This window comes from Neoarius graeffei, chromosome 4 (genome assembly GCF_027579695.1).
Source record: "Neoarius graeffei isolate fNeoGra1 chromosome 4, fNeoGra1.pri, whole genome shotgun sequence".
Classification (NCBI taxonomy): domain Eukaryota; kingdom Metazoa; phylum Chordata; class Actinopteri; order Siluriformes; family Ariidae; genus Neoarius; species Neoarius graeffei.
This window is the reverse complement of record NC_083572.1, coordinates 50,654,447-50,667,241: the sequence shown is the minus strand read 5'-3', so window position 1 is coordinate 50,667,241 and position 12,795 is coordinate 50,654,447. Positions and strand designations below refer to the sequence as shown.

Here is a 12,795-nt window from a genome sequence, read left to right as displayed (position 1 = left end):
ATGTGAACCTTTGCATTCAGTATCTGGTGTGACCCCCTTGTGCAGCAATAACTGCAACTAAACGTTTGCAGTAACTGTTGATCAGTCCTGCACACCGGCTTGGAGGAATTTTAGCCCATTCCTCCATACAGAACAGCTTCAACTCTGGGATGTTGGTGGGTTTCCTCACATGAACTGCTCGCTTCAGGTCCTTCCACAACATTTCCATTGCATTAAGGTTAGGACTTTGACTTGGCCATTCCAAAACATTAACTTTTATTCTTCTTTAACCATTCTTTGGTAGAATGACTTGTGTGCTTAGGGTCGTTGTCTTGCTGCATGACCCACCTTCTCTTGAGATTCAGTTCATGGACAGATGTCCTGACGTTTTTCCTTTCGAATTTGCTGGTATAATTCAGAATTCATTGTTCCATCGATGATGGCAAGCCGTCCTGGCCCAGATGCAGCAAAACAGGCCCAAACCATGATACTACCACCACCATGTTTCACAGATAGGATAAGTTTCTTATGCTGGAATGCAGTGTTTTCCTTTCTCCAAACGTAACACTTCTCATTTAAACCAAAAAGTTCTATTTTGGTCTCATCTGTCCACAAAACATTTTTTCCAATAGCCTTCTGGCTTGTCCACATGATCTTTAGCAAACTGCAGATGAGCAGCAATGTTCTTTTTGGAGAGCAGTGGCTTTCTCCTTGCAACCCTGCCATGCACACCATTTGTTGTTCAGTGTTCTGATGGTGGACTCATGAACATTAGCCAGTGTGAGAGAGGCCTTCAGTTGCTTAGAAGTTACCCTGGGGTCCTTTGTGACCTCGCCAACTATTACACGCCTTGCTCTTGGAGTGATCTTTGTTGGTCGACCACTCCTGGGGAGGGTAACGATGGTCTTGAATTTCCTCCATTTGTACACAATCTGTCTGACTGTGGATTGGTGGAGTCCAAACTCTTTAGAGATGGTTTTGTAACCTTTTCCAGCCTGATGAGCATCAACAACGCTTTTTCTGAGGTCCTCAGAAATCTCCTTTGTTCGTGCAATGATACACTTCCACAAACATGTGTTGTGAAGATCAGACTTTGATAGATCCCTGTTCTTTAAATAAAACAGGGTGCCCACTCACACCTGATTGTCATCCCATTGATTGAAAACACCTGACTCTAATTTCACCTTCAAATTAACTGCTAATCCTAGAGGTTCACATACTTTTGCCACTCACAGATATGTAATATTGGATAATTTTCCTCAGTAAATAAATGACCAAGTCTAATATTTTTGTCTCATTTATTTAACTGGGTTCTCTTTATCTACTTTTAGGACTTGTGTGAGAATCTGATGATGTTTTAGGTCATATTTATGCAGAAATATAGAAAATTCTAAAGGGTTCACAAACTTTCAAGCACCACTGTATGTCTCTATTAACTTGGCACATCTAGCCACTGGGATTTTTGTCCATTCCTCAAGGCAAAACTGCTCCAACTCCTTCAAGTTAGATGGGTTGTGTTGGTGTACAGCAATCAAGTTATGCCACAGAGTCTCAGTTGGATTGAGGTCTGGGCTTTGGTTAGGCCATTCCAAGACATTTAAATGTTTCCCTTTAAACCATTCCAGTGTCGCTTTAGCAGTATGTTTAGGATTATTGTCCTGCTAGACTGTGAACCTTCGTCCCAGTCTCAAACCTCTGGCTGACTCAAACAGGTTTTCCTCCAGACTTTCCCTGTATTTAGTGCTATCCATCTTTTCCTTCAGTCCTGACCAGCTTTCCTGTCCCTGCAGATGAAAAACATCCCCACAGCATGATGCTGCCACCACCATGCTTCATTGTAGGGATCGTGTTCTCAGGGTGTTGGGTTTGTTTCACACATGGCATTTCCCATGATGGCCAAAAAGTTCAATTTTGTCTCATTTGACCAGAGATGAGACTTTCATGTGTTTGAGGAGTCTGCCACATGCTGTTGGGCAAACTCCAAACGTGGGCGCGGTTTGTTTGGTTTTTTTTTTTTTTGGGGGGGGGCACTCTTCCATAAAGCCCCACTCTAGATACTCCCATCTCCACTGTGGATCTTTGCAGCTCCTTTGGCGTTATCGTTGTATCTCTTTGCATCTCTGATTAATGCCTTCCTTGTCCGGTGTGAGTTTTGGTGGACGGCCTTCTCGTCAGGTTTGTAGTGGTGCCATATTCTTTCCATTGTGCTATAATGGATTTAATGGTGCTCCCTGGGATTATTCAAAGGTTTTTTTTTTTTTTTTTTGGTTTGTTTTTGGGGGTTTTTTTTAAATGACCCAACTCTGATCTACGCTTCTCCACAACTTTTGTCTCTGACCTGTTTGGAGTGCTCCTTGGTTTTCATGTTGCTTGCTTAAGTGTTGCAGAGTCAGGGTCCTTCCAGAACAGGTTGATTTTTGTACACATCGTGTGACACTGATTGCGCACAGGTGGCTCTTAATCAACTAATTGTGACCTGTTAAGTGAAATTGGTTGGACCAGCTCTTATTTAGGGGTTTCATATGAAAGGGGGTGAATACTTATGCATACTCCAGATTTCTGCCCCCCCTTATTGTTTGTCACCAATAAAATAAAAAAAAAGTGCACCTTTTAAAGTGGTCGGCAAGTATGTAGATCAAATGGTCCCCCCCCCAAAAAAAAAATCCATTTAATTCCTGCTTGTAATGCAACAAAACAGGACAAACACCAAGGGGGATGAATGCTTTTGTAAGGCACTGTATATAACATTTTCACTTTCTTGAATAACGATGGAAAATATTGAACTTTCACGATATTCTAATTGTTTGACATGCACTCGTATGACCCACATGAACACTGTATATCCATTAAAACATTTGGTTGGAGGGGGAGGGTATGAGCTGCTGTATCTATAGGCTGAAGTGTATGATTTCTTTCCAAGTCTCCACAAGTATGTTTGCGTTCAGCTTGAGCTAATCATTCCCAATTCTACATCTGTGCTGACACATAGGAGGGTGTTTTTTTTAAGTACAGTGCAACCACTGTGCAACTGTGGTTGGGAAACCGGCTTTCTATCAAAGTAGCACACTTAACAGTCTAAATTTACTGCAGCTTTGGACAAAAGCATCACCATTTCAGTGGAATTTATTTTACTTCTTTTCATGGAACTTTTTCAGATTGTGATCGCTGGCTGAATGCTTTCCATGTGTTGGTTTACTCTTGCCATGCCTGCATAAATTAGGGCATGATGCACATAAATTGGATGTACAGTGGGGCAAAAAAGTATTTAGTCAGCCACCAATTGTGCAAGGTCTCCCATTTAAAAAGATGAGAGGCCTGTAATTTTCATTATAGGTACACTTCAACTATGAGAGACAGAATGGGGGTAAAGAATCCAGGAAATCACGTTGTAGGATTTTTAATGAATTAATTGGTAAATTCCTCGGTAAAATAAGTATTTGGTCACCTACAAACAAGCAAGATTTCTGGCTCTCACAGACCTGTAACAACTTCTTTAAGAGGCTCCTCTGTCCTCCACTCGTTACCTGTATTAATGGCACCTGTTTGAACTCGTTATTAGTATAAAAGACACCTGTCCACAACCTCAAACAGTCACACTCCAAACTCCACTATGGCCAAGACCAAAGAGCTGTCAAAGGACACCAGAAACAAAATTGTAGACCTGCACCAGGCTGGGAAGACTGAATCTGCAATAGGTAAGCAGCTTGGTGTGAAGAAATCAACTGTGGGAGCAATTATTAGAAAATGGAAGACATACAAGACCACTGATAATCTCCCTCGATCTGGGGCTCCACGCAAGATCTCACCCCGTGGGGTCAAAATGATCACAAGAACGGTGAGCAAAAATCCCAGAACCACACGGGGGGACCTAGTGAATGACCTGCAGAGAGCTGGGACCAAAGTAACAAAGGCTACCATCAGTAACACACTACGCCGTTAGGGACTCAAATCCTGCAGTGCCAGACGTGTCCCCCTGCTTAAGCCAGTGCATGTCCAGGCCCGTCTGAAGTTTGCTAGAGAGCGTTTGGATGATCCAGAAGAGGATTGGGAGAATGTCATATGGTCAGATGAAACCAAAATAGAACTTTTTGGTAAAAACTCAACTTGTCGTGTTTGGAGGAGAAAGAATGCTGAGTTGCATCCAAAGAACACCATACCTACTGTGAAGCATGGGGGTGGAAACATTATGCTTTGGGGCTGTTTTTCTGTAAAGGGACCAGGACGACTGATCCGTGTAAAGGAAAGAATGAATGGGGCCATGTATCGTGAGATTTTGAGTGAAAGCCTCCTTCCATCAGCAAGTGCGTTGAAGATGAAATGTGGCTGGGTCTTTCAGCATGACAATGATCCCAAACACACCGCCCGGGCAACGAAGGAGTGGCTTTGTAAGAAGCATTTCAAGGTCCTGGAGTGGCCTAGCCAGTCTCCAGATCTCAACCCCATAGAAAATCTTTGGAGGGAGTTGAAAGTCCGTGTTGCCCAGCAACAGCCCCAAAACATCACTGCTCTAGAGGAGATCTGCATGGAGGAATGGGCCAAAATACCAGCAACAGTGTGTGAAAACCTTGTGAAGACTTACAGAAAACGTTTGACCTCTGTCATTGCCAACAAAGGGTATATAACAAAGTATTGAGATGAACTTTTGTTATTGACCAAATACTTATTTTCCACCATAATTTGCAAATAAATTCTTTAAAAATCAGACAATGTGATTTTCTGGATTTTTTTTTTTTTTTCTTCTCATTTTGTCTCTTAGTTGAAGTGTACCTATGATGAAAATTACAGGCCTCTCTCATCTTTTTAAGTGGGAGAACTTGCACAATTGGTGACTGACTAAATACTTTTTTGCCCCACTGTATAACAAGCTTAACTGGGGTGTCAAATGTATATGAAATGCAAATAAGACTACGGGGGAGGAGTTTGCATCCATGTATTTAAAGCTTGCACCCATCAATCTTTATTTGACCTAATTGGCACACAGGGCACTGAGAACATCATATGGCCATTCAGGGGTGCACTAAATGGGGACTCTAAGAGATGCAGAATCCGTTTGATTGGGTTATTCCATGTGAGAAGATGAGGGGCTATGTCATTTTTTTTCAATTAAGTGTGTCCTCGCGCGCGTTCAGCGACTTGACTCAGTTCGTGCCGTCAGAAAAGTGGGGGTACGCTTATAGGGTCAAGTGTGCTAATTAGGTCGAATGTGGTAGTAATGGCACTTGTCTATAGACACTAAGGCCCAATCCCAATTCTAATTTCTACCCCTACCCCTCCGCCTTCCCCTCCGCCTTCCCCTTGGCCCTTCCCCTTGAAACTGAGCTACAAGGGATAGGGCTTGAAATTCAACCCTTACGTATTGGGATAGCCCTTCAACGATCGCATACGTCATCGCGTACCTCCGTCAGCGTTTACGTTAGCAAAACGCGACCAAATGCGTCATTGGCTGCGACCAGCCGCTACAGTCAGAGCCAGAAATCTCTGCTGGCAGGGTGTGATTTGTTAACTAACACCACTGAATGGGATATCTTTGGCGCTTCGTGCACCACATCCGACAGAATGAGGTGTCAGAACACTCATGTAAACAATAAAAGCGAGAATAACAGAACAAAACGTACGCAGTAAAGCAACCGAAAACAATACTCACTCCCAAAGCTTTTTAGCAGCAGCTTGGATTTCAGAAATTGCTGCTCATTCTCAGCTCGAAAGCGAATCAAGCGGCGTGTTTCCTCTGGATAACAACTTAAAACACGTAAATAATGGAGAAAATACATTTATGACAATCTTTCGCCGCGGGAACCGCCATCTTTCTGAAATCCGCATGAAATCTCGCTGAAATCCGCATGGCATTGTGGGAAATCACTCAAACCCCTTCGTTCGGAGTCTGCTCCAGGAAAATCTCCGTTTGGAGGGGTACAGAAGCCCTCCGCGTTAACTGGGATTGGGATACCCCTACCCCTTCACGTGAACGCGCAAAATGGAGGGGAAGGGCTAAGGGGTTGGTCCAAGGGGTGAAATGGGATTCGGCCTAAGACTACATCTTATTGTTGAATGCGTGCGTTAGTCAGAAATAGACATTAGAATATTTTTAAGATCTCAAATTCTGTGTGTAGTTGCCGAATGTAAGTTTATAGAAATTGTTTGCTAAACCTTTTTGTCCAATTACCTCTGACACTTGACATAAAGGAATCGGGTCAGTAGAGTGCAGTAGGTGGCAAGTTCAGGACACATTTGGCACGGTCTTAACCAGCTACAGTTGACTAGTGAATCAAAATGACCCTGCTCCAAAGAACTGCACCTTCCTTCTTTCATACATGCATTACTCATCATGTGACAGAACCCCATCACTGACAAGCTAGATGGCTTCATTTACAAGAACCATGTGCAATCAGTGTAGCCCAAAAAGGATTGAAGCTAGAAATTTTGCAGTTTCCCTGTGCACAACTGTAAATGAAGTGTAGTTTTCCATGTTCTTTGCAGCACAAATAAAACAGCCTTAAAAATAGTGATTTCCTGAAAGTTTTTGCTGTAATAATGGAAAGTTGACAGGTCTGTGTTGAGAGCATCAGAGATGGATTGTAAAACCAAAGAAAACCCTACATACCATCTTGCTCCTAAATACGTAGAACACAGCTTTCATCTTCTGTATTTATGAAGGTCTCTTTCTGGGCATCATATCCAAATATTCAGTGCAGGCAATATACAGAAAATGAGTGAATTATGAAGAGGGGCGTGTGTGTGTTGTGGGTTTTTTTTTTTTTTTTAAAGTGTTACTGTTCATCTGCTGACACTGCATGTTTGGATTATAGGTGGACCGCCTAGACCAGGCATGTTACCAGCTCCTCCAATGGGTGGTCCTCCAATGATGCCCATGATGGGTCCTCCTCCACACGGCATGATGCCTGGTGGTCCAGGTAGGAGGACTGTTCTGTAATGTTAACAAGTGTATATTGAGGGGTTTGTTTGGTTTTTTTTTTTGGCTACCCTACTCCCTAAAAACAAATTGCACTTAATACATGGTAGTCTTATTTGTGTTTTATAGATTGTCTATTAAAAGTATCAGTTAATGTTTTGTGTAAGTTATGGCTAGTGACTAGGTTTGCAATAATATATCCTTTTGCTTACTGCAGGCCCGGGTATGCGGCCTCCTATGGGTGGGCATATGCAGATGATGCCAGGCCCCCACATGATGCGACCACCTGCTCGGCCAATGATGCTGCCTGTTAGACCTGGTATGGCACGGCCGGATCGATAGAAAGAACTGTTCCATGATTACCCTCCTCTTCTAAACAAAGACTCCCACCAACTGTAAACATTGTTTTTCCCATTGGTTTTGGCAACAGATGACAATTTGCTTTTCATTTATTCTCTCTTTTTAACTTGGATGTCCATATTTTTCCCTCCTGGCCACTTATTTGTTAATCAAGATACAGTATATGTGATGAACAAATCCAGCTTGGAGAGAAGTTTTAGTGTTGGAACATGGGTTTTTGTTTTGTTTGATTTTTAAAAGGACACTTTTTTTTTTTTCATAAAATAATAAAATAAAAAAAAAAAAAAACTCCTACATGCCTCTGCTAATTCAAAAGAAAAAATAGCAGCCCTCAGCCACTAAAGTTGGGATTCCCAAACACATACCCCAATGTATTAGGAGGTTCCAGACTAAAGTATGGAAAATATGATTATTCGGCTTAATAGGTGACACAAAAAGTCATTACATTTTATTAGGTCATTTATATTGATGTGACAACTAAATGAAAGAATTATGAACATTTTAATATAACATTTTAGATTAGTCCCCAAAATAGACTTGGATGTTTAATTCAAGGTACAAATGCTACAGCAATTGGCAAGTCTCTATCTTGACATCATATCCAAATATTCAGTGCAAACAAAATAAAGTGCAAGCGATTATACAGAAAATGTGAGTGAATTATGAAGAGGGACTTTTTTTTTTTTTTTAGGTAAATGTCCCATCGTATCATGAATAACAATGCTAAGGTAAATGCCTATTTTTCTGTCATTTCACAGTGTGATTAAAGTTGAGTACCTCCAGCTAAAGCCATTTTCTAGATGTGGTTGCACAGTGTTCATTCTGAATTGCATGACGGAATTATGTTTGCTAGTCAGTTCTGATTTCAGGTGTACATTTACAGCCCTACTTTTAACATTTTTCAATATTTTTGGCTCGCATTTAAAAAAAAAAATCCATCCAAGCAATTTTTTAAAGCAACCATTTTGTGAGCAAAATCCTTACTCTTTTTTTTTTTTTTTTAAACTGTTGAGTGGGTCCTGGGTATAAAGCCTAAAGGAACATTACTTTGCTGTGTTCTCAGTCTTCATTTTACGTCTGGAAGATCCCAATGTCTAAAAGCCCATGTTAAGGAATATAACATCATTGATCTCACAGAGCTTAATACTAAGATCCTATTCCAGTTTCTTCAAATTTCCTATATTCCTGATAATCAAGTAAACTGTTTGTTTATTCAAACATATATAAAATCCTAGCATGCTGTGGCTGTTGTATGTACAGACCCACCTCACAAGCAAATGCTTAAATGTGAATTTGTCTAAACTCCTTATAGGAGTAATCTCACAGTACTGGATCAATCTCCTCATGCTGCAGTTCTCTGCCACTGAATGATTGACACCTCTGGGTCTCTCATTCACTCACACGTTATGATTCACCTGATTTCCACTTCTATTCACACCTTGGTGTCCGGAAACTTGAAAGGTGGAGTCAGCTACACAGGAAGAAATATATATATGATTTAAGAAATATGAATTTATCCTTTAGAATCTAAATGAATGTTTTCTAAGTGTATAGCATTATGGGCATGTATTTAACAGTACAATTCTGATACATTAAAAATATTCACATGAGCACAGTGACTAGACAGAATGCAATGTGATGGACTGCACTGTCAGACATATTAGGAAATGAAATCAATTCAGTTGTGACAAACAAATGAGGGGCTGATTGTGGGTAACTGGTACCATGTGAATGTAATGATGATGGAGTTGAGGATATGTAACATGTTCATGAAGAAACAGTTTTAACAGTCTATCTCAGGAACAAGCAGAGACAAGCTTAGCAGGAATAACAGCCCAACACACACAGCATTCGCAACAGGAAATAAACTGAATTACGATGAGTAACTTGCAGTGTAATAAAATGCTACTTGTAAAAATATATTTTTTGTTGTTGAATGAAACGTCCCATGGGGATGTTTCTTTTCATAAAAAGGCGCATAAAAATGTAAAGGTTTTCTGCTATCCATATCAATTGGAATTGTCTAGTAGGAATGAATCAAGGTGACCAGACTTGTATTATAACATTCTCCATGCTAAGGGGCTTCATTCATTTTCAAGTTCTGACCTGATGAGGCCACTGAAATCAGTCACAAAAAGTAAAGATAATACAGGTTCGCTTCTTTAGACTCGCAACTACTACATACTGAAGAGGAAGGGGAAGAACAATCCTTCACATCTTATAGAGGTTATCCAGGTTCCATCTGAACTAAATTGTACAGAACATTATTCTCTGGATCCCTTCCCTCTACTGCTCCAGTTCTTTATCTTTGTGTGGTAAATAATTTAATTCATGATTAAGCTGAATTGACATGTAAGCACTGAATTCTGAAATATTTCATCGTTTTCCACCATGATTAAGCTAAGCGGGTCATATTGACAAAACAAGCAACAATTAAAAAAAGCATGAACACATATGCACAAATGCTGTATTTACTAAGTGATGTTACAGTGTACGAATACAAATACAAAACTGCTTAGGGATTCAAACCGTAAGTCATTCAGATTCATGCTGCAATTTATCACACTTAGTCATAGCCCTGGTAGTGCCACATATATGCTAAAAGGAAGGAGGAAGAACAATGATTATTAATGCAACCAACATCATCATCATGATTTACATATATATTAAAAAAAAGAAAGAAAGAAACATAACTGGGGAATTGGGCCTCATATTTGTGTTGTGCATTTGAACTTTATCAGGCCTCTGACCTGTTTCCATCTTTATTATTGCAAATCCCAAGCTGTGTTTTATGCAAAACCAGTACTGAACGTGTGTTGGCATGTTTTCCAGCAGGACAAAGGAAGGTAGATGAGAGGAAGCACTGGGTGTGAACAGTGAACTGTGCACTTGTGTAGAAATAAGTGCAACAGAAATATGGGGCAAGCTAGAAATAATCAGCAGTGGAGGCGGGACCAGATATAGTGCTTGGGTGCAGAATATGAGGAATTTGTTACACATTTGCATCTACAGTGGTGATGAACTGTATATTTGAAATTATGTTTGACATTGGCACTCACAGTATTGCTGTTCCAAACAGAAATTTTGTGTTACTAACTTTGCTTGGTTCATGTCTGTCAAAAAGCAGAAATATCTCAATGGTACAGCTTTCTCAATTAAATGATAAGTCTTGTTAAACAGCTACACTTCAGCTTGTGCTCAGAGGCATCACAGAGGCAAAATCCTTTCATATGACAGGACTACGAACATTCAGCATTGTGATACAAAAAAAAGTGTTTGAAAAGTCAGGACTGCACAGACTATCAGATTGAGACAGGAATTTTGAAGGAGGGTAGTGTCCAGGAAATCTAGACAGAAAGTCAAAATGGAGAAGATGGCAGAAGGCTCTCCAAGAAGACTACACAGGTGAGTTGTAGGGAGGGACGAAGGTAGCGAGAGAGAAAGAGAGCAGGGAGCAGATCTTGCCCTGAGGGAGGCTACAATTCACAGTGAGAAGGCACAGGGCACTACAGTTCTCTCAGGGGGCAAGTGGCTTAACCGGGCAGCTGGCTAGGACTGTTGTCCCCACTTCAGAATATGGTGGTCTCATACTTGGCACTGCAGGCCGGCCTGGAGGGGTCACGAGGGTCAAAGTGCCAGCTGCTGCCCAAGGACTGCACATCTGTCACCTGCTCGATAGGCTCCATCTGCCAGGGAGGAGGGAGGGAGGGATGAGACTGCAAATGCTCACCCACCACACATGCCATAGAATGGGCACGACGCAGGAGAAATCACAGTGAACATTTACAATTGCAACCTGGATGTGGTGTCTGGATGCAGCGCATTGTGAACTGAGATAGTGAGCACTTCATTCATTCCAATACCTTGTCTTACAGATTGATTGGCTCAGAGAATGTTTTTGTCCTATAATTTCCACAAACTTTAAATTTTCTGAAAGTTTATGTGCTTTTCACAATTTCCTGAACTACCCTGTTATATCAATTTAAAAACTAAGATTTATATTACAGAAAAAATTGAGCTCTGAATAAGATAATGAAATTCAAGGTTTTATAAGTAAGAAAGATAATTTGTCCTGCTTCTAGTTACAACTATGCTGTTGTTGATGCCATGGGACAGTGTTGGAAAAAGTACTGAGAAATTGTGTACAAGTATAAGATAACATTTCAAAATCTTCCTCAGTTAAAAGTAGAAGTATCCTGCCAAAAATGTAAAGTGAAAATAAAAGGTAAAAGGTTTTTTTTTTAACTGATGAAATCAAGTAATGTCATGTTTTCATGTGAAAATTAACTTTTACATTATTATTCTAAATGTATATTTAATGTATGTTTATCTAAATGTATTTTTATTGTGTCTATCTATCTATCTATCTATCTATCTATCTCTTTTTTATTTAAATATATAAGCAACTACAAACCCCATTTCCAGAAAAGTTGGGATATTTTCCAAAATGCAATAAAAACAAAAATCTGTGATTTAATTTGCGTGACTTTTTATTTAACTGACAAAAGTACAAAAACATTTTCAATAGTTTTACTGACCAACTTAATTGTATTTTGTAAATATTAATGAAGTTAGAATTTGATGCCTGCAACACACTCAAGAAAAACTTGGGGACAGAGGCATTATTACCAATATATTGCATCACCTTTCCTTTTAATAACAAATTTTAATCATGTAAGATCTGAGGGGGGCGGCACGGTGGTGTAGTGGTTAGCGCTGTCGCCTCACAGCAAGAAGGTCCGGGTTCGAGCCCCGTGGCCGGCGAGGGCCTTTCTGTGTGGAGTTTGCATGTTCTCCCTGTGTCCGCGTGGGTTTCCTCCGGGTGCTCCGGTTTCCCCCACAGTCCAAAGACATGCAGGTTAGGTTAACTGGTGACTCTAAATTGACCATAGGTGTGACTGTGAATGGTTGCTTGTGTCTATGTGTCAGCCCTGTGATGACCTGGCGACTTGTCCAGGGTGTACCCCGCCTTTCGCCCGTAGTCAGCTGGGATAGGCTCCAGCTTGCCTGCGACCCTGTAGAACAGGATAAAATGGCTACAGATAATGAGATGAGATGAGAAGATCTGAGGGTACTAATTATTGGAGTTTTGCAACTGGAATTTTTGTCCATTCTTGCTTGATAAAAGACTTCAGCTGCTCAACAGTACATGGTCGCTGTTGTCTGATCCTCCTTTTCATGATGCGCCATACATTCTCAATAGGAGACAGATCTGGACTGGCAACGGGTCAGTCAAGCACACATACTCTATGTCTATGAAGCCACACTGTTGTAGCCTGTGCAGAATGAGGCCTGGCATTGCCCTGCTGAAATAAGCATGGACTTCCTGGGAAGAGATGTCGCCTTGATGGCAACATACAGTATGTCTCTCTAAAATCCTAATATATGCCTCTGCATCAATGGTACCTTCACACAAATGCAACTCACCCATGCTATGTGCACTGATGCCCCCCCATACCATCACAGATGCTGACTTTTGGACCTTTCTCTGATAACAAACTGGATGGCCGTATTCACCTTTGGCACTAAGAACTTGACGTCCAGTT

At 40.8% G+C, this 12,795-nt stretch overlaps 2 protein-coding genes across 4 annotated transcripts in view; one reads left to right on the top strand and one right to left on the bottom strand.

Moving 5' to 3' along the window:
• Nucleotides 1-8,859, top strand: part of snrpc (small nuclear ribonucleoprotein polypeptide C) — a 28,340-nt gene extending 19,481 nt beyond the window's left edge. Inside the window, exons 5-6 of the mRNA XM_060919325.1 lie at nt 6,786-6,890; nt 7,107-8,859. Of these exons, the coding sequence (XP_060775308.1) occupies nt 6,786-6,890; nt 7,107-7,231 (230 nt within the window). The 3' untranslated portion in view covers nt 7,232-8,859. The remainder of the gene's footprint in view (nt 1-6,785; nt 6,891-7,106) is intronic.
• An 860-nt stretch (nt 8,860-9,719) lies between these two features.
• Nucleotides 9,720-12,795, bottom strand: part of anks1ab (ankyrin repeat and sterile alpha motif domain containing 1Ab) — a 119,047-nt gene continuing 115,971 nt past the window's right edge. For all 3 annotated transcript variants that reach the window (XM_060919322.1, XM_060919324.1, XM_060919323.1), the window contains one exon: nt 9,720-10,935. In XM_060919322.1, coding sequence (XP_060775305.1) covers nt 10,819-10,935 — 117 coding nt within the window. In that variant the 3' untranslated portion in view covers nt 9,720-10,818. The remainder of the gene's footprint in view (nt 10,936-12,795) is intronic.